This window comes from Harmonia axyridis, chromosome 2 (genome assembly GCF_914767665.1).
Source record: "Harmonia axyridis chromosome 2, icHarAxyr1.1, whole genome shotgun sequence".
Taxonomy (NCBI): domain Eukaryota; kingdom Metazoa; phylum Arthropoda; class Insecta; order Coleoptera; family Coccinellidae; genus Harmonia; species Harmonia axyridis.
Window position 1 is genome coordinate 49,963,442 of NC_059502.1, and position 26,030 is coordinate 49,989,471.

A 26,030-nucleotide genomic window follows, 5' to 3' on the forward strand; every position below is an offset into this window, starting at 1 on the left:
GTACAAAACGTCATTCTGAGAATAAACAAAAATATTCAAACGTTTTCAAAAAAATTGGGGTTATTATAATAGTAGATACGCAGTTTAAAGAGCGATGAACTGCTTGCAATATTATATTCTAACAACTTCAATGACATCAAAACAACTATTGCCAATGTAACTAAAACAATCAATAGCAGGAGTGCATATCAATAATGTAGTTATTCCAACAGAATCATCCTGTACTCTCTTCTTATTTCTAATTGGACTTTCATTGTTAGTGGAAGGGAAGAAAAGAAAAAGTTATCTCTCTCTGTTTGACCTTCAGCATTCTGCATGCATTTCTTTAGTGATTCAACATAGTGGGATACCAATTTGTAGGAACAAAAATTTATACTATTTTTGGAAAAAATTTATTCATAAAAACATTTTAAAAAATTATATAAAGAATACAAACAAGATAGGTAACACTGACAGAATTTTCAGCAAGTTAAAATTCATAAAAGTAAACCTACTATCAAAAATGGTACAAGTAGAACAAGTTAACTTATTCGCCAGCAAATTTCTTAAAATATCTATTGAAAAATATCCAATGTATATAAAATATTAAATGAATTGAAGATAAATATCAATTCACATAAAATTTTTTTCATAAAAATTCAATATAATACATGAGGTGAAATTAGTTAACGACCTTTTTCATAACCGGGAAAGAGTTCTTTCAGAACATTGTATAATTCGGATCTTATTTCAGGTACATAATTTTTACCCAATTCATGTCTGCAGTTTGGACAGGAATAAATTTGTGCTTTAAAAGATCTCTGCAAACATTCCTAAAAAAAAATAAAAATTATAACAAAAGCTCTTCATTCGCTAATACTGGGTTATCCATGTCGTAGTCCAGATTTCATAGCCCTGTTTCAATGACATATGTCAAACAGAATGCCATCTCAAGCATCATATGTCAAGTCAAAGGTTTGGGTACATGCTAAATGCGAACCCATTAAATCAAGTCAAAGGTTAAACATTTAACAATATGGATCGTTTATCTACTGCTGCACTTGTGAAAACTTACTACAAAAATAATGATTTTGTATTAAGTACGTTTCGTGCATTACAAGCAGACTATGTTCTATATAATCGTCTATCTGAGTGTAAAATTGGTAAGATAGTGAAAAAATTCGAAGAGACTGGATCTGTTACTGATGTCTCAAGACTAATACATCATCGAAATGCACCCTTGATGGAAAATATTGCTGCTATAAGTGAAAGTGTTGAAGAAGATCCAAATTTATCCATTCCTCAGCGTGCACAACATTTGAGCCTCTTTTACAACATGTAGTTCATATTTTACATTTCCATCCTTATAATGTTCAGTTAGCCCAAGAACTAAAGCTAGATGACCAAGGAATGCGTAGAACATATGCCAATTGGGTGCCTGAACAACACGACGATTATTGCATAGAATTTTCTTCGGTGATGAAGCACATTTTTCAATCGGTGGTTATATAAACAAGCAAAATTGTCGCATAAGGAATAATGAAAATACTCATGTAACTGATGAGAGACCATGCATCAACAAAAAGTCACCGTATGGTGTGCAATTTGGTCTGGTTGAATAAAGATTGGCTCCTACTTCTATGGAAATGAAGGTGTCCCTCAAACCGTCAATTCTCATCGCTATAGTCAAAGCGATTACCAAAACACGAAATTCTCGTTTCGGCGATGTGAATTGGCCACCAAGATCGTGTGATTTATCACTTTTGGAATAATTTTTTTGGCTATACAAAGGATCGTGTTTGTGCCGATAATTCTCAGACTAATGACGATCTTAAAACCAACAATCCGTCAAGTTATTGGTGAGAAATTTCCCGAAATATGCCAGCGGGTCATCGAAAATTACCTTATAAGGATAGAGTACTGACATTCAAATGATGCTGTATTCCACACATAATGACAAGGTTCAAGCATTATATTGAATTAGAAATTTGATCAATACTCTAAATGAAAGTTTGCTTTATTCAGTTTACATTTGGAACCACAAAATGGATAACCCTTTATGATAATAACTCACCTTACAAACATTGTGTTTACACGATAGGGTGATTGGTTTATTTACCAATTCTTGACAACAGATACACATAAATGTATCCATCACTTTCTCCAAAAATGCAGCTTTACCTTCAATCAATTTTTCCTGACATTCTTTCCAATAGTGCTCGTTATCTTTGTCATTTTCAATCCATTTGTTGCATTCATCACTCAGACTGAATTTATTATCAGTCTTTGGTTTTTTAGTTATCATTTGCATATCTAATAAACTGACTTGTTTCCGCTTCACACCTTTTTTCGTTTCTGAGTTTTGTTTCTTGCCATTGGGGGTTTTCAGTTCTTTTTTGTTTAGTTTTTTCAATTCCATCTTATTCTGTTCCATTAAAGCTTTTTTCTTTTTTTTGGCTTCTTCTATTTCAAAATGATCTGACGGATACTAGAAAACAATATGAAATCAGTCTTATACCTAAATTGTAGGTACAAACAAAAATAAGAGATTCTTTAGATAGTTATAAGAAAAAGTCCTATAAACATGGGCCCGCAAAAACATTGTTTTCGTGATGCAGGGTGTTGAAGTTTGGTTTTTTACTATTTTTTCTCATAGTTCCTTCCCTTCACAAACAATTTTACTTAATATTTAACAATTCGAAGTTTTTATAATGTGATATGCCAAATTTGAATGCAAATCTACAGGGAGATGTTTTTTCTGGAACAGTCTAACCTTTTTTCTCCAAAACTTTTTTTGGTAGATCACTGGCAGTTTCAAGAAATATGAAAAGAAACTTTGGTTCAGTACAACACTTTTTTATTTTTTGTTGTTTTCTCATATCTTCTATTTTGAGAAAAAAATTTGAAACAATTCTCTAGTAGTCCTCAGGAAAATTCAAATTATTATAAAAATCCAGTTAGTAAGCTGTGATGAATAAATAAATTATAAGTTTTTGTATTTATTTTCCCAATGTGTAGCAGAAATTAATAAAGATTCGATAAATCAGTATAATCATCATAAAAAAGTAGGACTACAAGAAACACTCCGCATCTCGAAAAAAAAAAAAAAGTTTGCAGATCCATCTTTAGAGGATCTTTTTTCTTGAATTCATCCAAATGATCTTTCATTTTCCTTTGTACCTCCAATTTAGGATGCTAATTTTATGGCAAATTGCAAATTATACTTACAATCATTTCAAAAACTGGAGCATTTTTGCTCCAAGGGGCGGGGCTAGGATCATCTCTTCTCAAAGTATACTTCCATACTTTAAATCCTGATTTTCCTTTTTCTGGATAATATTTCACAACTTTATAAACACCATCATAACGATAACCATCGCTTGGAGCATACTTTGATTTGCAGTGTTTCCTCACAACTCTTACTGGTTTTCCTGCCTTCCAATCAGAAGCTACAGCCCCGTCTTCCCTGTTGAACTTTGCATTGCAGCACAATGCTAATGCCCTAAGACCAAAAAGTAACTAAGTATAGAAAAAACTATCGTTGTGTATTTTCAGGTTTTCATTCATATTTACATGCAATGTAACTATAATAATTAATATAATAAAGGTGTAAAAAATGCAAAATCCATGGACATTTTTCAGTTTTGTTAAAAAAAAAAAATCATGTGGACTACCCCGAAATAGATCAACTTGGGGAGTCTTCGAAAATAGGATTTTCAGTAATAAATTCCCTGGAAGAACAACATTCATCAGGGAATTCTCGTCACATTCGGGTTGATAAAAAATTGAAAGGCAGCAGGCGCGCAAATTACCCACTCCCAGATCGGGGAGGTAGTGACAAAAAATAATGATATGGGATTCATCCGAGACACCTTAATCGAAATGAGTACACTCTAAACCCTTTCACAAGGATCCATCTTCGACAGGTTCTATAATGCCTCTCTGAGTCATTTCATCCAATTTGGATTTGTTTGGAGGAGAGAGAACCAAAAATTTGATGAAGATTTGATAATAACCAATTTATGATTGCTATATGTACTTGAAAATTATTTAGTGATTCTGAAATAATTATGTATTCACTTGTTAAGTTGAACATTTATGAAGTGAAAGTATCACATGTTTCAGTTCAGTTTTTGTGCTATTTTCAAATATGAATATGGATTTTCAAAATTTCAATACACAGGGTGTTGTTTCAAGGATACAATCGTTTCATAATTTTTTATTAACCCAAACCTTGATTCTCCTTATGGCTATTGAGTTATAAACTTGAGTATTAAATGAGGGGCGTAAGTGCCAAATAGGAAGAACATATACAGGGTGGTTTGCTTGTTATGACCCCAGGAAGAAATTAGTAACCTTCATAAAACTCCCTGTATCATGGTAATAAGCATAGTCAGAGATAATAAATATGGCACATATCTAGAACCAACTTGTTATCCCCTATTCGCCTTTAAAGTATTTCCGTTTCTCAATGAAACACTCTGTACGAAATTTATTTATTTTATCTAGAAACTCAAGTAGTTCAACTTACTTATTCGACAATGTCAAGTCTTGGTCACAGGTCTGGCCACTCACTCTCTTGTTCCCAGTCAAGTCTCTACCACCAGCTCCGGTGTATTCGAACTCGTCTCCGTTATCCATGTCGTCTTCATAACCCCCACTCACGACTATACTATAAGCTCCTTCACCACTTTTGCCATGGATTCCGGCAACAAGGGGTCTATGTATTCCGGCTTCGGACACCTAATACAAAAACAAATTCTTTCACGAAAAAAACGATCGAAATTTTATCTTTGTCGATCACTTTTTATGAATTTTTTTTCACCAGGAATTTTTTCAGTGGGGAATTGATCTATTACAGCCGAGCGGCGAGGTATACTGCAAACGCAATGGAATAATTTTCCCCAAAGTTTGTATACTATTTTACTCACAATCTATCAAATCAACAACCAGATTCTTATAACATTTATTACTTGCATTGAATATCATTATGATTTTACTAAGATGCATAGAATCCCTGGTGTGTGTAAGAATTCGATTTTGTTTCAGACTTTTTGAGAGACCCACCTCTGTTGATTTCACCTGAGTTCTGTAAGGTGGCGCTCTTCAGAAATTTTCGAATTCCCGCTATCTGCCTGGCGCCGTTTGAAAATGAAATACTGATTTTATACTTTATAAACTTTCACAATAAACTGAAATTCAGTTCCTATCGAATTTATAAAGAAATGAATGGAATATAATGACAAAGTTTAAAAGATTGTTACGAGCATACAGTATAAAATATTATTGTTCTATACTCAAAGGTAACGAGAGCCGAGAATTGAGGGAAATGTCAAATATTATCCCTCGATATCAAGTAGGTATAAATCTGAAAAATCTCCCGTTTTGTCTGAAAGTTTCACAGGTATAAATAGACACCAGGTTTTCTATGCATCTTAGATATTACAAATTATTTTTCTCTATTTCTGTATCGTAATGAGTTCATTACAGTTCTAAAAAACAGTGCTGTAATGAACTCATTACAGCATCGTTTTCAGATATATTTTACGTTTTGTGGTTGTCTATGCTGACTTCCAATCCTATCAAATTTCAACAAACGTCAATAATTGTCAATATAATATAATTTGGGGATATAGAGAAATGATTCGCTACATATTCGCAAATTCTCATAATTCTGGTAGTGTTCAATCGATTTCGTCAGACATAATTCACGAATTTAATGTGTAATTGTAAATTATGTCTAAATTCGAAACATACGATTCATATTTAAATTCCGTAATCTGTCAATTTTCGTAACAGTCACACCAACTGCCAAGATACACTACAAAAGTCACTAGGATATATAATCTGAATTTTTCATTGAATTTCGACAATATTTCGCAAAACTTGACTGAAATAGAGAAAATATCGTCTAATACTCGTTGCAGAAGGCAATTCCAACACTCATGCGTTCCAAAACTCGCTCCTTCGTCGCTCGTTTTCGAATTTCGCATTCGTGTTGGAATAGGAGCCCATTCTGCAACTTGTTTTAGAATATACTATTGAGCAACTTGAGAGTTCGTTGCTAGGAAACAATAAAAGTTAGTTGATTTAACCATAGATTGGATCTGAAAAAATGACTATGATCATAGGTAAGATGTCTAATACCGTATTCGACTGGCTGCACCAGTTTGAATTAATTTGAGCTAATTATGTCATTTAGCACTACAAAAATTCGAATTAATTCGCACTGGTGCAGCCAGTCGAATACGCCATAAAAACATGGTGTATGCAATCGTCAATTTTTGAATGGAATGACATTAGACCAAATTGAAAATATCAGTTTTATTTCGTGGCGGCGCCGCAATGTCATACTTTTCATTTCGATCTTTTATCCTTTGATCTTGACAGGATTCATTAATTAAAATCCCATCCTAGCCAATCAGAAATTTAACTAATATTCCCAAAATAGGCAAAACAAAATCTAATCAGTCCATATACTAGGTTTTTAGACATCTTAATCATAGGTATGATAAGATAAGTGACAATGATGGCAATAATGTGTCGAGGTAAAGCAAGTGGCACATGCTATCCGAGAAAGTAACATTTGCTAACTGGGAAACTATGAAGTACGTAATGGTTCGCTTCCTCACTTCTTTGAAGATTAAAAATTCATAGCTAACCTATCGATTGTGAGTAAAAGTATTTTACTTGAAGAAAATTGAATATAGATGGAATAAAACAAAGTAATTTCTACTCATCTTTTAATGTTTGCTACAATTGTTTCCCAATGTGGCTTCATCATGTAACATTTACTAAACAATTGTTGCAAAAATTAAGTTAGTGGTTTAGTGGAAATTACATATTCATTTTACTTTGATATTTGACAAGTAAAAACTACGCCATTACTAAAAATGGGACGATACACGCTTCAACTACGCGTTGAAATTGTTAAAATTAACTTCAAATTTGGAAGTCAGTTCCTGAAACTAAAGCACTTTAGGGTTGTCGTGAAGCATTTTTCGGTCGTCAATAGTGAAACTAGTGAAAAAATTTAATCTGTTGGGACAAGATTGGGTGAAGAATCGAAATCATGTGGGAATATTGCTGCTTTAGTCTGTAGGGTTGATGCAAACCCAGGTTTTTCGTTTCCTCTTCGATATTGGAAATTAGGCATTCCGCAAACGACATTACACTGTTGCATAAAGATTTAGATTATAAAGGCACGCCTTTATGATCTGTACACGTACAGACATAGAATAAAACATCGTATCGTAACGCCACTTTCAACTCAAGAGAATCATCATGAATGCTCCAGAATTCAATATATTCAAATTGAAATCAATTAACACTAACCTGAGATCTGAACTTCCATATTGTTCCAACTTCCACACCGGGTACAGGTCCAAAGTGATTTTTAGGAACTATGGTGCATTCCTTAGTTCTTCCTGCACATGCCATTCCATTATCCCACTCTCTGCCAGATTGTTTGGTTGCAGGCATCTTTTCCCTTTTCTTAGAACCTTTTAGAGATTCGCCTGCTTTGACAATGGCATTTTCATCATTCTTACAACCCGGACAAAACCTAAAATCTCAAAATATTTTGAAAAGTTCTGGTGTAAATTCGAAATACATATTTGGATTTTGAATAGTACATATGTATTCAATAATAAAACTAAAAAGCAGTAAGGAAAATTTTGACTGCCTGGCGGTAAAAGTAACTTTTCTGGAATGAAAACAGTCTGGGAAAGTTTATTACACAGCGACGGATCAGAATAGTGGATTGGCGTATTTTGTGGTCTGAATTTGCTTTGAGAAAGTATTCATTTATGGACGATTACCGAAAAACTAAATTATAGGCTATTTTCCTTTTACAGCACTTCTGCATTTGTTTGGTGTAAAATGTAACAGATAAAATGTTATCCCAAAAAATAACAAAAAATTCACATCAGAACAAACTGAATTCAGAAAGCAGTTGCCAAATAGCAAAAAGAATATTCAATACAAATTACGTGAAAATTGTTTCATTAAGAGTAAATATTATACTAAAATTTTGTATAAGAGCGAAAAAGCTATACATTAAATTTACATTTAATCCAGAAAATAATTCAACAAGAAGTTCTTGTAAAAACCGAGATAAATCTTCTAAATGAATATGAAATGTTATTCATGTTAATTTCCTCTCACAAAAATATACAAAAAGTTATCGTACCATTCATCCTCTTCAGGAATTTTTTCCAAAGGAGGATCCAAGCAGCTGATATGAAATCCCATATTGCATTCATCACATAATAATAATTCCTCTGGACGATCTTTTTTGCCACAAGTATGACACCCACAACTTTTACAATCTCTTCTTTTATTGTCATTGCATGCAGCACAATCTGCTGAATATTTCCCTATAAAGAAAAAGTGATAAAATAAAGTGAAATTAAAACAAAATAACAGAATATACTTAGAGGAGGTACAGGTAATTTATCATCTCTTGCTTCAATTGGAACAGACTTTTCTATCCGCATCAATTCATTAATAAAATATACTGTACACTCAACAGGAATAGAATCTGCATTAACAAAAGCAACACCTTCAATAGATTTTTTGGAAATTTTCCTGATTTCCACGTCATACCTAAAATAATAATCATTTCTAAATTACCCCAAAAAAGAAGTGAAATATCGTGGAAATTGAAATTTTTGAAAACAAAATGATGCATGAAGTGTAAAAATGAAGTTCATTTAATTTACTTACCAGTAACCTCTATTTTTTGGTTCATCCATATTGATATTAGCTAAAACTTTCATACCTTCTTTCAATTCTCCTAACTTATAGGTGTAAAATGATCTTGGACGCAAGTCATCCAATTTAGATTTGAATGGAGTCATATAATCGTATCTAAAAATATACAAAAATTTAATTCAATTCATGAAGAGAAATTAATACTCATAAGTAAAAGCATCTTCTATCTATATCTTTACCTCAGGACTGTAACATGAAATACCAAATTAGTTTCGTCATCAGAAGATGATGAATTTGGATTTTTTGTTATCCTAATGATTTCACTTTCAAACCATGCTCCATCAGATCCATCTTCAACACCCATTCTGTAATCTACTGGATCTCCAACAGTAAAATATTTACTTTCTGCATCTTCCAGATATTCTTCGATATCTTGAGAAGTATTAGAACTCTTTTCTGAATTTTCATTACTATCAGAAGCAGTACTTGGGTTACTTGATTGTGACTCTTCAGAACACGTTTGTACAACAGATTCAGGTAACTGTTTTACCATTAACTGTATTATGTGATTAATTTTGATATTATATTCTATTAGTTTGTGTCCATCTACAAGCTGAAAATATTAGAGTTAGCAATATTTAGTGTATTTGAGAATACGTTTCTATTATTATTATTACACCTAATATGAAAATATACCTACTTCCTTTCCTTGGTAATAAAGTTTTTGAATTTCAGGTTTTATTCCCCATTCCTCATTTATGTAGTTTCGTAAATCAGCCACCTTGTGACTTCTAGGTAAAAAAACAACTAGATCTGCATCATCTGGCTTAGAATCAACTCTCCTAACTCGAAACATATTGATGAATTATTTAAATTGTGAATTTAAACATTACCGATCGACAACAAATATTTACAGAAGGTATTTAAACAAAACTGAAGCACAATTCACAAGTCCACTTACGCGGGAAAACTATCAGAACTACAACCATAGAAATCAATTATTATTCAATTTCTTAATGAAACAATTAATGTGAAGAATATGTTCCAATAGAATTACACAATATTCATAACACAGTAATAGTCATAATCAAATGATTTATATTTTCAACTTGAGTGAATAGCAAGAAAAATGTTTGCTCCTACTAGCATAAGACCTACGTTCGTTGACTGGTTGACATAAGTCAAGTCAACATATAATTATCATTGTTATGCTTAGAATATAGATAGAATATATATAATTATATTATATTGTATTATAATTATTATATATTATTAATGTTCTAAGTTGTTACGTTACGTTTTGTTTTGCCATAAACCTAATATCATTAGGTCTATCGGCATAGCCTTTTAAATCTTTCAGGCCGGAATGCTAGAAGTTGCCGTTGTTACAAGTGGGGGTAACGTAGCTCAGCCAGAATGGAATGTATGCCGATGCTTCAGGCATTTCACAATGCCGCTGATGCTGATGTTATAGAGTGTTTTTACACTCACTAACTGAATAGAGGAAAGCAATAAAGCATATCGTTTATTTGCGATCCTATTAATAATGCATTATCGCAAATAATCCAGAACTCACCACGGAGAGGTAGCTGTTTTTGAGTCCCAAAAATTTGCGATCTGAAGAGGTATCTTCTATTTTACTTTCTGGGGCTTTCGAGCTAAATGAAACTTCGAAAATGAATACATTCTGAACTCTGATCTCAAACTGAAAATAAATTCTAAAAACAGAAACTCAACAAGAACAAACTTTGTAGGCCAAAATAAAATATAAATTGCATAAACTCTCATGAAATAACTTTCCAATAAAACTAAAAATAAAATTAACTCTGAATAAATATAAGGAGATTTTTTTTGGCTAGATATTAACTACTGAAAGTTGGCAATTATCTGTCAGAAATAGCTGTTCTTGGAATACTATCACTGACCATTTTAAAATGATTGTTAATTAAATGGGTTGATAATGAATGGACTTAAGGTAGTTCGAGATACATTTGTGATAACTGGATCATTGGCGTGGAATTCTCCATCAAGTAAACAATACATAGAACAATTCATCCTATGGCAAGGGCGTAGAATTGGGGGGTTCTGGGGGGTTATTACTCCCCCAAGATTTCCAAAATATAAAATTTCAGAATTCTCACAAAGACGAAGAAAGAAAATTTTTCCATAAAATGAACGAATAATTATTTTTCTCTAATTCTGTGGTTATTCCGTTCATTCTTCCACATCTTGTAGAACAAAATCGTGCGAGAATATATCAGAAACGCACAGTTTTCATGGTTATATTTTATTATTATATGGTGGTACTTCGAACTTTCCGCCACGGCTTTATCTGTCAATTCATCAATTTGCCTTAAAGAAATCAGTTCTGCCAACTAACATTTTTCAATGCAAAAATCACTAAAATATATTTATGGAAATATTTCATTAATTTCAAAGAAAATGCAATGAATTAGAGAAAATAATGTATAATACTCGTACAGAAGGCTCATTCTACCGCTCGTTCATTCCAAAACTCGCCACTTCGTGGCTCGTTTTTGAATTTTGAACTCGTGGAAGAATATCAATGCCTTCTGCACTTGTATTATAAATAACTATACTATTCTTTGAACATAGAACAAGTATGTATACATGTACTTACTCTATGTCTTTGAAATTGACACGGCAGTAAAAATCGGATCCTTTTACGGTTTATGAGATTATTATCGCTTTCAAGATGAGTACTTTCATTGCACTACGAGCACGTTTATGCCCGATGTTTATTATTTTTCTTTATCTATCGGTTTGGTCGGTGATGCCTCTTATTTGCCATCTGTGATTTTTGCATTCGTCTTCGGTCTACACCTCGGTCTACACTTACCCGTTGTTTTGGTTTTTTGTATCATTCTAGTCACAAAATTTCAATTCTGTAGTTATCAAAGAACTGAACTGAAACTGAGTAATTCGCATCGAAAAATTGTCTGGGCTGTGTTGTACAATTTATTGTATTTTATTCAAATTGCAATTTATTTGAGAAGATATCAGTTTTAAATTGACTATATCTACACGGTTTTCCTGAATTGGAGGTACAAATGAAAATGACAGATTTCTCGGATCATTTTCAGAAAAAGTCCTATAACATGAGCCCGCAAACGCTTTGTTTTTGAGATACGGGTGTTGAAGTTCAAGTTTTTTCTCATAGCACTTTTCCTCCACAAGATATTTTACTTGAATTGGCATAGATATTTTAATTTCAAGTTTTCACCATGTAATATGCTAATTTCGAATGCAAATCTACAGGATGATATTTTTTCTTTACCCAGAACTATTTTTTGGTGAAACACTGTTAGTTTAGAAAAATGTAAGAAGAAACTCTGGTCCGGTATTACACTTTTTGGTTTGTTGTAGTTTTGTCGTATATGCCATCGATTTCGAGAAAAAAAGTTCAAACAGCTCTGTACTAATCTTTAGAAAAATCCAAATTATTATGAAGATCCAGTTGTACGCTGTGATGAATAGATTAATAATAAATTTTAGTACTCATTTACCCACTTTGTAGCGAAGATTAATAAAGATTCGATAAACTGTTATAAGAATCACTGAAAACTATACGTCTACAAGAAACACCCTGTATCTCGCAAACAATGCGTTTGCAGGCTCATATTTATGAAAGTCTTTATTCTTTGAATTATCCAAGGAATCTCTCGTTCTTTTTCGTAACGCCAATTTAGGAACAACCAGTATAAGATAAGAACAATCGAATTGGTAATAAAAAGAAATATTTCGAGTAATTTGGTTCAAACTTCGATATAAAACCTGTTTTTCTCACATTACAGATAAGAGTTAATATTGTCGTCAAGAAATTTTTTTTCGATTATCCAACAACCCCCTCCCCCTCATGGAAAAAAAGATCTATACCCTTGTCCTATGGTTATCACATATAAGAGAAACAATAGTGAAACCAACATCATTCAATATTATGAGGGTTAAATCTCTAAGTAGCTGATGAAAATTGGTTGATCGGAAAAAGTGCAATAAGATCACAATTTTTAGAAAAGAGTTAACATAAATGCCTGAATTTCCATAGCTACTTCATTATCATTTTTTGCCCCCAAAAGACACTCTCCCCGATATTCAATTAGGCTTAATATTTTTTTTATTATTGTTTCATGTTGCTCTAAATTTCGACATTTCTTTCATATTCTTTTATTCCTACACTTCATTTTATAGCTGATGTTATGTTATAGAATATCCAATATCCCTTTGAGGTGGATACTGCGATCCGCAAAATACCGGGGTTTATTTGAAAGTATTGTTAGGCAATAAATTCAGTGGTCCCAAAGGAATTTCTGGAAACTTGGACAACCCCTGTATAATCGAAATATTCAGCTTCCTCCTAGTGACTTTGGATATACTATACTGAAATATAAGAGTTAAAAAATGAGAATTTTCAATCAGCCTGTAGGAACCTGGGAATTGAAAATAAATTGATGATGCCCATTACAAAAAATCTGTCGAATAAATGGGCTTTGATAAGATAGCTAATTTGAGTTGCGATGACCCAAGAAAGATATTTTCTTGATCATTTGAGAAGTTTCAATGTCGTCAGAATTGATATTCTCTAATTCTTCAATACAATTTTCGTGACTACAATTGAAACCATACTGATTTGATAAACTGCTAGCTGTGCCATAGGAATCTATTATAATCAATTGAGAAATTAAGTTTTCAAATTTAGTCCACCTATCACCAGTGACCTAATAACCACTTAAATGTAAAAATTGGTAGTACTACTTCGTCTTTGAAATTCAATTATTAGGTCACTGGAAAAATCTAAAATAATATCTAATAATCAATAAAATACCACTAAAACTGAAACGACGCGAACCACGATTTCGCTATAACCTCTGTAATGTGCTTACTCATTTTCCCCCCAACGTAGAAACGGCGACATCGCATACTTCGGCAATGCATCGGCCTGTAGTTTTAGAAGGCATAAAACATAACCCAAAACATATATGTTTTGGGTTATGTTTTATTCAGTGCACTGAAGAAATATCCGTTGGTGTTGGTACGCAAATTCAACTGAAAGTGTGTCCAAAAGTGTATGAGTGTATGAGATAGGGCAATTGAAGGAAGGCCATCTCTTTTTTGAGGTTGCTGTTTATAAATATAATAACTGACAAAGAAACTGCAACACCCAGAAGGAGCTGTTTAATTTTTTTTTGGTAAAACATATATAGTAAATGACTGAATTTGGAGAAAAATATCCATGAGGGTTTTTCCATGTAAATAATTTTTGTTACTTCAATATTGTAGTCGTTTTTAAATTTTACAACAAACCAGCTGATCGAGGAGACCCAAAGTCGATGTTTAATTGTTGTTTAAATGCCTAGAACACGTGTACGCGGAATTTATCATCAGCTAAGTGAATTTGAAAGAGGTCGAATTATTTGTCTACGGGAGACGGGGTTGTCACTTCGAGAAATCGCTAACGAACAGAAATCCAGCTAAGTACTGTTATGAAATGTTGTCAAGCGTGGTTTGATAATGCCCAAAATCGAAGAAGAGTAGGCACCGGACGTCGAAGGGACATAAATGAAGTTCAAGATCGACGTCTTAGATGTCGATCTTGAACCAAAAGTCTTTGACTTTTGGCCATTAGAGACCGATTTGCGATAACTCCATCTTTGGCTGATGAGTGTTTAGGAGAACAAAGCCATCCTGTAACTGTTCGAACGGTTTACCGACGGATAAGGTCTGTTACCTCTGACGGTTGAGCATGGCCGGCAACGATTACAGTGGTGCAGAGAACGTCAACATTGGAATGTGGAATGGCATCAGGTCGTCTTTTCTGATGAATCTCGATTCTCCTTGGGTGCACATGATGACCGAAGAATTGGGAAGAAATACGTGAACCTCAGTTTGATGTTGAGCGTCATGTACACCGGACAGTAGGCGTTACAGTTGTGACAATTTAGGTTTGTATCACAAACGAAAGTTTGGATTTAAACTGGTTTATTATATCGTAATAATTACACCCTTACCCCTATTTAACAACTTATTTTATAATATATGCATATAAAATCAGAAATGAAAATAATTAAAGCTTTGAAATTAATTATTATAAGATATAAGAAATTGAATTATAATACATTTTTTCGAGGTCTTAAATTGTAACTAGCAGACGTCTTTTCTATAAGAGCGTCTACATCAATATTATTATCGTTTTTATTTTCCTCGTTATTTACAGCAGAATCTATTTTGTCTTCATTGTTATTAAATTTATTAGTTGATTTTGCGTTAGATGGTTTAGAGCCCATAATAACCTGATCTTCAATTTGATCAGCATGTCTTTTTCTAATCTTTCCATCCTTCGAAGACTTTACGTCGTACATCACATTTCCTACTTGAGATATTATAGTTCCTTCCTTCCAGGTCGATTTATTTGGTATGGGGTGATATTGCACATGCAAGTAGGTCACCTTTAATCTTTATTGGAGATAACATGACAGCGCTGCGTTACCTCCAAGAAAGCGACTCATGTGAATATTTTGCCATGGCCGCCCAGATCCCCCGATCTTTCGCCCATAGAGCATGTTTGGGACATCATGGATAGAAGGCTGGGAAATATACCCCAGCCCCCACGGACTTTGGCGGCTCTAAGAGATGAAGTACAGGTAGCTTGGGATAGTATCCCTCAAAGAGAAATAGACCATCTTATTGCACCAATACCGAGTCTAGTTTCTAAGCAAATATTGCTGGGGTTGCTAGCGAAATGGCTGCCTCCTTACATGTAAAAACTTCTTGACGTTTTGAACTTTTCCGACAGAAAATTTCTGTGTCAGAAAAATGCAGAATGATTTCTCACTCACAAATTCCGCTCGTCCAACTCATGAAATTTTGGGAGAATTCTTTTCTCAATAGATTTGATCTATTAGGAGAAGAGCATTCTCCCACAATTTCATGAATTGGACGAGCGGAATTTGTGAGTGAAAATCATTCGCAGTGGAGCTAAATTGTAGGAGAGTAGGCGGGACTCCTAATCCTCCTTTCTGAATTGGGTCTCTGGTCATGTTATTTCTCGATGATGTGATTGCAATAATTGTCCATCCAAATCTTGTGATTTAACATTTTTTTTCTATGTGGTCACGTAAAAGATATGTCCTTGCCAATGCTCCACAATCGATTTAAGACCTTAAAGATAGAATTCGTGAAGTTATCAAGGACATACCTACAGCCACAAATGTTCGAATTGGTCAGGAAAAAATAATGAAAAGAAAAAGATATAGTGCTGCAACCGTTCCGTGGCGGTCATTCACCTGAAATCGTTTTCCATCGTCAAGACATACCTCTTTACAATGAAATATGAATATGAATGATTTCTATGAAAATGAAACATATTTTTGGAAAACCATTTATTAAAAAATGAGATTTCACGCAATGAATAACTGACCTTTTTATATGCAAAATTTTTAATTACCTACTGTCTATATTGGATTGGAATTAATTAGGACGCTTTCCATGGATATAACAAAGTTGCCTTCGAGGACGTTACAGCTATTATAGCAATTTTCCAACTCATCGATACCAAAAACGCCATATAAAAATCGCTGTTGATGGTCTGACCCTTTTGGAGGTAATCAATGAATATTATCTATTTTATTTATTTTATTTATTAACTTCTTTATTCTTGACCTCTAATACAGTACAAAGACTTGTGACAAGGCCTATTTAACAATATACAAAAAATAATACTATATAATATTCAAAACAACAACAAAGTTAAATTGGGGAGTCCTGGGCTTTCCTTGTAAACCTGAGTTCACTTCTGATGGTAGTGATGGTACCTCTATCTCGGGTGTTATGACTATGCACATCCTGTACTAGTGTAAATCTATAATTTGACTTTATATAATTGTTCGTCATGCCATGAATCAGTTTAACTTGTTCTAATTTCTTTAGGTTATGAATGTCCAAAAGTTTAGTATCCTTATATAATATTGATGTAGGTGTTAAAATGCCATAGTTCAATAATATCTTTATAGTTCTATTTTGGAACACTTGTAGCCTTGTTAATAATGTATTTGATGCATTTCCCCAACAAGTAATGAGGTACCTCAGTCTGGAGGAGATCAAGCTGTGGTAGATCATTTTTTTGTGTTGTGTACTGAACATAAATGAGCATCTTCTCAGTGAACCCACCACAGGAGTGAACCTACGTATCATGTGTTCTATGTGTTTTTCCCAATTCAATCTTTCATCAATATACAACCCTAGATATTTGTGCTGTTTCACACGATTAAGTGAAATATCATCAAACTTGACTTGTATTTCATGGAATGGCTTGTTCTTCTGCCTTATACACATATATACAGTCTTGTCTACATTTATGCTCAGTCTGTTATAACGCAGCCAGTCAGAATAATAAAGCAGATCAGCATTGATAGTCGATTCCAGTTCCTCCAAAGATCTTCCTGAGTACACCAGGACAGTATCATCCGCAAAAGAGAAATACCTTGATCTCGAACCCATCAGATGTACATAGAGCAAATACAGCAGTGGGCCCAATACTGAACCCTGAGGGACACCCATGTTAACTGTGCGCCTTTTACTTCTTTGTTTATTGATACTGGTGTAAAGAATTCGATTTTTCAGGTATGTTTCAAGAAGTCTATACCATGCGCATCCCATAATATTGATGCCATAATCTTGCAAGCTGACTGTTGTGTTTTTCCCCGCCTTGGATTCGGTTCATCGTGTGCAGTCTACTCAGCTGACTGTCGATTGGACTCCGGAGTGAAATAATGGAGCCATATTTCATCCATTGTGACATATCGACGCAGGTTTATTGCACTTAAACAGCTTCAAACACTGCTCAGAATCATTAACACGTTTTTGCTTTTGATCGATTGTGAGTTCGCGCGGCACCCATTTTGCACACAGCTTTCCCATGTATAAATATTCGTGAATTATATGTTGTACACGTTCAGTTGATATCTTCCACAATGTCTGCTATCTCGATCAACTTCACTTTACGGTAGTTCAAAACTTTTTTGATTTTTTCGTCGGTGACAGCCTTTTTTGGGCGTTCACTTCGTTCACCGTTTTCGGTGCTCATTTCACCACGTTCAAACTTAGCATACCAATCAATGATGGTTGATTTTTCTAGTAGAGACCCCGGAAACTCTTTATCAAGCCACAATTTTGCTTCAACTGTATTTTTTCCCTTCAAAAAGCAATATTTCATCAGCACACGAAATTCTCTCTTTCCATCTTTTTTGAAATAACAAAAGTAGCTACACTTACAACGCAATATCTCACAAACTAATGGTCGTACTGCTGTCAAATTTTGACACGTATCGTTTGAAGGTTGGTACTAACTAAAATTCATATGGATTTAATACTAGCACCGCCGTCTGTGCATCAGACCGGGAACTTTTCAATTGACGTAATAATTGTCAAGTCACTGTCTCGATTTTGTCAAGCTAGGTCATACTCAATCTTAAAATGTTCTTTAAATATTAATTTTTTTTTGGAAAAGATCTTTCCCCCAATGAGACTGATTCTGGCACCGTTAAAATTTGTGTTTCTACTGCAAAATTCGAAAAGTCGGCATTTATCGATTCCCAAAAATATATCCGAGAATTGACCGAGAAACCAAAATATTTGCTCTGCAAGTGAGATTTCAAACATCTTCTTTAATCAAGTAAGTCATATACAAAGACCTTCACTAGATTCATCATAGAAATGGGATGATAAGTTTTCCATAATTTTCTTAATTCCTCTTCAGTCACGCTGAAAATTTGAGAAATGAGTCTCCGTCAATATTTTATAGGGGGATAAGGAGGAGAACACGCGTTTACCTCATAATACACATAAAAGATCGGTCGAGCCTCCTTTATTGAATGATTCACCCTATATATAAATTCCATTGACAGTAATCAGTAAGGTGAAGAAATATTGAATAAACAATTATCGCGTCGTAGAAAAACGCTCATGACATTTTTGTTTGTGATAACCTAATTAATTGTTGATTATCGGGGATTTGAATGGAAAATTTGAAAGCCGCTTTGTATTTATTTATATTTGTTAACAACATCAAGGAAAAAATCGAATACCGAAATAATAGATTAACATGAAAAGTTTCCGACAGAAAACAATGCTGTATTTATTTCTCATTCATCCAACAATCCTTTATCTGTATTTTGTATCATTTTAATTTATTTATTCCAATAATAAATCATAGAAATAATTCGAGAAAAAAATTTTGATCTCACCTGAAGTTCTCTAATAATTCATTCATTGTACCTACCTATCTTTTAAAATACGTAGAATCTAAAAATCGTATAAAAGAAAGGTTTTTTCGCAAAATATTGGAGTTATTTATTTGGCTTAAATTTATTACAAATATCGGTTATTATACAGAGTGTTCCTAAATTAGAGGTATAAAAAAATTACAGATTTCTCGAATCATTTTAAGAAAAAAAATTCCTATAAACATGGCCTCCCAAACGTTTTGTTTATGAGATGAAGAGTATAAAAGTTCGATATTTTTTCAAGATTTTTTTATAGCTCTTTTTCTTCACAAGATATTCAACTTAAATTTGGCATATACAGGGTGTTTCCTAAACATGCGGCAAAAATTCAGGGGGTTGTTCCTTGGACTATTTTAAGCATGTTTTGTCCTTGGATGATTTTTGAAAAACCTCTTTGTTTCGAAGATACAGGGCGAACAACATTTTTCATATTTTTAAAATTAATAATAGTTTAAATAAAAATGCGTACCGCACTCTGTTTACTATGTAGGTACAATTTATTTTTAAATTTGTTTAACAACATTCCAATTACTAAAAACGGCTTAAACCCCTTAGATTATTTCCTATGGGGCCATCTAAAATCATTAGTTTATACCACTCCAGTAGAGAATGTGGAAGACTTGCGAAATCGGATCATTGCTGGGTGTAACTTAATAAGAAATGATCCTGGTGTTTTTGAAAGGGTTCGGCAGTCAATGAGGAGAAGATTGGATGCTTGTATGCTGGCTAGAGGTGGTCATTTTCAACAGTTTTTGTAGGTTGAGTTGAATTTTCATGTAATTTTTCATAATAAAATGTTATTATCTGAAATTTTGTTTCCCCTATATCTTCGAAACAAATAGGTTTTTCAAAAATCATCAAAGGACAAAATATTCTTAGAATAGTCCAAGGAACAACCTCCTGAATTTTCGCCGCATGTTTAGGAAACACCCTGTATATTCCAATTTGAAGTTTATATGAAGTATCATGTAGGGGAAAGTGGAAGAGAAGTTCCGATTCTCAAATAATACGAAATTTTATCATGAAAATAAAGGATTTCATTTTCAACATGGAATAATATCGAAAGGATATTCATCGTTTTTAGAAATATAATAGTCGCTTTTACTGATATCTCAATAATTTTGTTACAGAAGCAAATGTCTGTGAAATTTCTGAGTGGAACATTCAACCCCGCTTTGGGACAAATTGCTCCGCTTATTTTATGACAATATATTGTTAAAATAATGAAGGTTGTATTGAATAATAATAACCAATTTCCTTAACCTATATATAGATTACGGAAATTCTACACAGGTATCTATATAGCTATCTGCTATGATTTTTTTTTAAATTTCAATCTTTGTAATGCTTTAATATCTATGATTATTGGTTTACAATTTACACAAAACGCGAAAAAATGGTATAAACAATATGAGTTACTAAACTCGATCGCTGCGCTCGCTCGTACTCAAAAGCTATACTTATTTAGTGAAACTTTGCTTTTCTAAAGTTGTTGTTCAATATACTTTGTTAATTTTTGAGAATTCTTAACGGAAACGAATCGGACATAAATTCTTAGGGAAAAATTTTTCAGATTGTTCATATGTCAATATTGTCAATATTTGTCATAGATCTTGTAGAACACCATGTAAACAGATAAACGATTTCGAGCTTCGTTCAAAATATTGAAGCGACGTCAGAACATTAGAAAATTCAAACAGATATAAAAAGTATATTGTGGGATCATGGCTGCGTACTCGAATTCATTTAATACCCAACTTAGAATATAAAAAGACACTAACTAACTAAATAAGTGGACATAACCTTTCATTCGGTAGGTACTGCAAATAGGTACATATTATAATCATGGGCGCCCGCAGGGGAAGGCCAGGGGGGGCCATGGCCCCCCCTGAGATTTTGATTGCCTCATTATTCAGCACAACACCCTCAATATTACTTTCTCAATCCAAAGGGCATGGAAAAAAGGAAGTAATGGATTCACAACAATTTTCCGGTTTTCAATGACAATCATGGACGCCTTATCGTTTTTCAATAATTTTCATTTTGCCCCCCCCCTCCCTGAGAAAAATTTCTGCGGGCGCGCATGATCATAATCATTAGGTGTCTAGATAAACATGAAACTACCTAATAAAGTCAGCGATCTTTATCACTTATCAGGACTTGAATTTTGAATTATCAACGTGCCTTCGTTAATCGTTCATCTAACATAAACAATGATCCCGTTGTTATTATCATTTGATATCCTAGCTTTTCATATTATATCTAGTGGGTGTTGTTCGAGCTATATTTATCAGCATAAGATTACAATCATTGCACATAATAATTAATCTTCATTCATCAGTGATTAGGTACTCAGAATTAGATGTATTCGGTCGAGTACCTACTTTTCAAGATTATGAATATGCTGTTGAATTATCCAAATAGCATTGCATATCAGAATAATTATTTTCCTGATATGAGAACATACGTTTTTTAAATTCAATATTTTTTTATGATAAAGAGTTTAAAGATTTAAATTATTATTTATGAGTTGTCAATTCCTATGTCCTACAAATACAAAGGGTTTTCCAATAAGAGGATTCATTTCGATATTAAAATTTTGTATATTTCAAGAGAAACCAATTGATGTTTATTTCATTGTGAAGAGGAAGGTATGCTATTAACGATGGAAAATCATGTTATCCAAATGGCCACCACAGATACGATTCTTTTCACGAAATTTTCAATGATCAATTCGCGCATTTGCGACTGTATGTCTTCCTCTTCCATAACTTCAAGCTTCTTTAAGATCTTTAAGACAGAACTTAGGAAGTTACGGATTGGCCGGAGAGGGGTGCATTTATACCCCAAAAAACTAGTACAGCCGATTGCTTTGAAACATCGAGATAGAATAGAGAAGGAGTCGACATCACGTGACTTGAAGCGGTACCAGTACGTCATTTTGGATGTAGATCTTTTGACCAATAACATTTCATAGTAGTGAACAGATCCGTATTCACAAGTTTTGCATATCTGCAGATCCATCTTCATCATACTCCAAATATATTAGAATTTATATGGCAAGATATGTTGTATATTATTTGAAACAATAGTAATTTACGTAACAAGTCCGGAAAATAAGGTTTTTTTGGACGAATAGACAAAATTCCAGGACGAGCGTAAGCGAGTCCTGGAAGTCTGTGAGTCCAAAAAAACCATTTTCGGGCGTGTTGCGTACAATATTTTTTCGGAAACCATGTGAAATAACACTATCGCTGCTGCTTTCCATATTAAATTGCGATTGCGATAAAAAAACATGCAAATTTTTGACAACTAATTTCATATGAACTGTCAGCCGTTATCTCGGTTGCTATGGATTCTATGATTCTTTTCCGGCCTAGTCCGGGAAGTACGTACTTTCCGGACTAGGCCGGGAAATGCTACTTTCTCAGAGAAAAAGCGTCCGGGAAGTGAGCACTTCCCGGACGGTTGCCGAAAAAAAATTGTTTGTGAACAATGCTTGCACTGTTTAAAAAAGTGATGAACACGGTTTATTTTAGTATTCCTTCGAGAAAGTTACTTAATCCGACCCTGTTTCCCCCACTCTAGTAATAGAATTAGCCCTGCCTAGTGGACACATTTATTTTAGCACGATATTTGCTCATAGCGCCTCCTTCTATTCTATCTAGATTCTTTGAAAGTATTTTAGATTTCAAATGAAATAATAGTATAATATACAGAGTGATTCACGGGATGGCCTATTAGACGTTTATGGAAAACTGATCATAATTTTAAGCAGAAAAATTGCATGATGGGGTTTGTGACAATGATATTTCTCCCTAAAATAATTTCAGATCTGTACAAATTCCGGTTATACCGGAAACAGACTACTTATGCATATTATTGCATAAGATAGCTTTTTTGACGACAATTTCAATATGGTATGGCAAGGTATGGCAATATGCCATTCCTTGGGTGATAACTCAACGGTTAATGAGTTGATTGGATTCTTATGCAAACAATGTTGTAATGAGGACTCACGTTTTTCTGAATTTTTCGCCAGAACTAGCTTTTTGGAAAAAATTTTTTTCTTTTTCGATTCTGCAAATACATAGTATTATAAGACTGTTTGCGGTTTAGACCCAAAATTTACAGGGTGTTGATAAAAAGTTCATGAACTTGGACAACTCAAATTTATCAAAACTCAAGATTTTCAAATAAGAACATATATTTTTTATTATTTCAGTCGATTCTACGTACAAATATAGGGGGGTTACTATTATTATTATTATTTGAACTGGGGTCGTTTTGCTTCGGTGAGCCTTCCGGGAACTGCGACCATGCAGATCTTTTGTTCACTACCCTACTCATTCATAGAAACCCAGGGAGGTCGTCAACGACGTTAATAAAATTGACAACCTCCCTAGGGGCCTTGGCCATTACCTCTCTGGTATCCAGGACCGGCTTGCCCATGTGAATGGTTCTTAGGCCAGCCAGCTCTGGACACTTGCATATCAAGTGTTCAGAAGTTTCTACTTCCGATCCACAGAGCCTGCAAATCTCGTCTGCTGACTTACCCATACGGTACAAATGTTACTAGTTACTTGAGCAAACCCTATACCTAAAATGAATACTTTAAGAGTTATCGAGCAGACCACATTTTTTTTGGCTTTCTGTATTGAACTGAATTTGATGTTTGACACTGATATTGATTGTGAAAAAATAAAATTTAATATTTTTCAGAATCACCAAATACTTTTCATCAATAAACACGAATTACGCAACATGGAATTGTAGAAAATCTCACTTGTAAATATTGGAATTCTATTCGACGCATATCTATTTACTTCTTTTTTTACTAAGAACTACGTCGCGTAATTTTTATTTATTTTCCAAAAGTGTAAGTTCGAATACAGTTAAAGATTTTTTTATGTTTCATTATTCGCAAAAAAAAAATAAAAATTTGCGGTTAACTAAGAAAATTATTACGTACGAACTCTTATAAATGAAATTTGAAATATGTTATGATGGTAATCATTCGAGAGATAATCAATATGAAACATATCTGGTAATAATAAAAAGTTTCCTGAAATCTAATAAGAAAAGCAATCTTTTCCACACCACCGTTGAGGTAGATTGCAAGGTGCGTTTTGTTTTACATGGTATCCCCTGTAGGCCTAATCCATGATTTAAACCATTTGTATCTTTTAGGCCCAGTTTCACCAAATGCTTTAATCTTGACTTGGCTCTTAAGTGAGGCCTTAGATCACGATTAATGTAATGTAGCGTTTCACCACATTCCAAAGCGCCATTTAATCGACCAATCGCGATTGAGCACTAATCGGCCATTTTTGGAGGATTACAACCTTTCAAGTTGAGATTAATAATTATTTATCAGTATGGAACTCTTGTCTATGTAATTATTTTTCCGGAAATTTATAATTTTTGGGTCAATTTTATCAAAATATGACTATATGTATAGGCTCAATATTTCCCATTTAAAATACACGTAAACTTTGTTTTTGTGTTTTATGAAATTTATTGCAAAGAATAATTTATTGATATGTTTGATTGAAATATTATTTAAGAAGCAGTTAAACTTGTTAATAAAAATAAATAAGTTAATAAAATTACTTATATAGTTTTTTTTCCAGAATGTGTGGTTTTGTGAAATGGGATAATTTCTTTTTAACTTCTGCAAGTTTCCGATATTTCGAAGCACATCACTCGACATTTTCGGCAAAAATTAACTTTGTTTTTTGTTTACAAGATGACAAATGTTTTGAAATGTTATGAGTTAGGAATGAATGACACCTGACACCTAGCGCCAATGGTGGTCATCACTGCTAATACGATACAGAACACTATTATAACTCTTTGTTCACAACGTTGCCAAATGGTCTGACTATTTAATCGCGATTTGGTTAATCGCGATCATCTTCGGACGGGTTGATGCATGGTGAAACAGAAAACACTGTTAAGCCTGCTTTAGTAACAAGCGGAGTTTAATCAATCTGGGATCAAGTGCTGTTTGGTGAAACTGGGCCTTAGGAAACATGGCTTGTTTTAGTATTTCGAATACTGGTGTTGACCAGTTCGAATGATATCGATCGGTTAATGCCAATGCAGACATTGCTGCTAGTGCATCAACTTGTAATGGCTCTGTAATTCTGTACCATTGGTAGAGAATTAACAGAATTATTTATTTCAACCCAGTAGGAGTGCGCTAGGTTCGAACCTACTCCTACAGGCACGAGTTGAGTTGAAAGAATGAATGTACCCAACTAGGCCATTCTCGTGCCCATGAGGTTTGTGAATTTTTTGGATCTTGTATCTACAGGTTGTCGGTAATTATTTCTGAAAGCGAAAGGGAACTTGATAACTGCAGGAGAGTTGCTTGATCTCGATAGGAATTTGAAAATGGTTTGTTGATAAGAATAAGTAATGGAGATTAATGTGAATCGTACTGAAAATTGTTTGCGTTACACATGGCATTAAAAATTTATAGTAGAAAAAAACCTGAGAAAACCTCATTTTCATGAGTTACTTTCTAATAAAACAAAGAAAACTGTCATTTTATCATTCTAGAGACCGTGTTTACATATTTAAAAACTTGAGAATATGATGTTTTGGGAAATTTTAAAAATTACCATTGGCAACGATGCCAACAAGAGTTTTGTAATGGTGATATGCTTTGCACTCTCTCGTTTTTTATTAATTTAACGTATTCTGTCGTATGTATTTCGGAATCAATTTTTAAATGAATTGGCTTCACAAATAAAATATTCCACGCTGAAGTGGGTACATATTTCATTTTTTGGACATCAACTTTTCTAACAATATGAACATCTATGATTAATGTTGAGCTTCATTATCAATATCGAGTTATCGATATAATGTACCTCACCATAAATTATGAATTTTCAATTAATTTTCGATTGCCAAAGAAATATAGTTATTATAACTCAGATGTTCATCATATTTGAAGAATATTTCATTCAAAGGTGCGAAATTAGTTGATAAAGATTCAAAGATATTTTTCCATATAATATTTGTTTT

At 33.5% G+C, this 26,030-nt stretch overlaps 1 protein-coding gene across 1 annotated transcript; it reads right to left on the bottom strand.

Annotated features, from left to right (window-relative positions):
* Positions 1-378: 378 nt before the first annotated feature.
* Positions 379-9,775, bottom strand: LOC123673710 (E3 ubiquitin-protein ligase UHRF1-like). The gene is made up of 10 exons (XM_045608336.1): positions 9,395-9,775; positions 8,934-9,307; positions 8,707-8,850; positions 8,414-8,586; positions 8,171-8,357; positions 7,315-7,543; positions 4,511-4,722; positions 3,208-3,481; positions 2,054-2,467; positions 379-812 (listed from the first exon to the last, which is right to left on the bottom strand). Exons 1-10 carry the CDS (start codon positions 9,548-9,550, stop codon positions 666-668), a joined length of 2,310 nt encoding a protein of 769 aa, XP_045464292.1. The 5' UTR covers positions 9,551-9,775; the 3' UTR covers positions 379-665.
* Between the last annotated feature and the right edge of the window lie 16,255 nt (positions 9,776-26,030).

Coding starts and splice junctions, on each gene's coding strand:
- LOC123673710 (XM_045608336.1), bottom strand. CDS start 9,550: ATGTTTCGAGTTAGGAGAGTTGATTCTAAGCCAGATGATGCAGATCTA. Junction 8,358..8,413: donor ATTACCTGTACCTCCTCTAA/GTATATTCTGTT, acceptor TTTTCTTTATAG/GGAAATATTCAGCAGATTGT. Junction 813..2,053: donor GTAAACACAATGTTTGTAAG/GTGAGTTATTAT, acceptor ATTTTTTTTTAG/GAATGTTTGCAGAGATCTTT.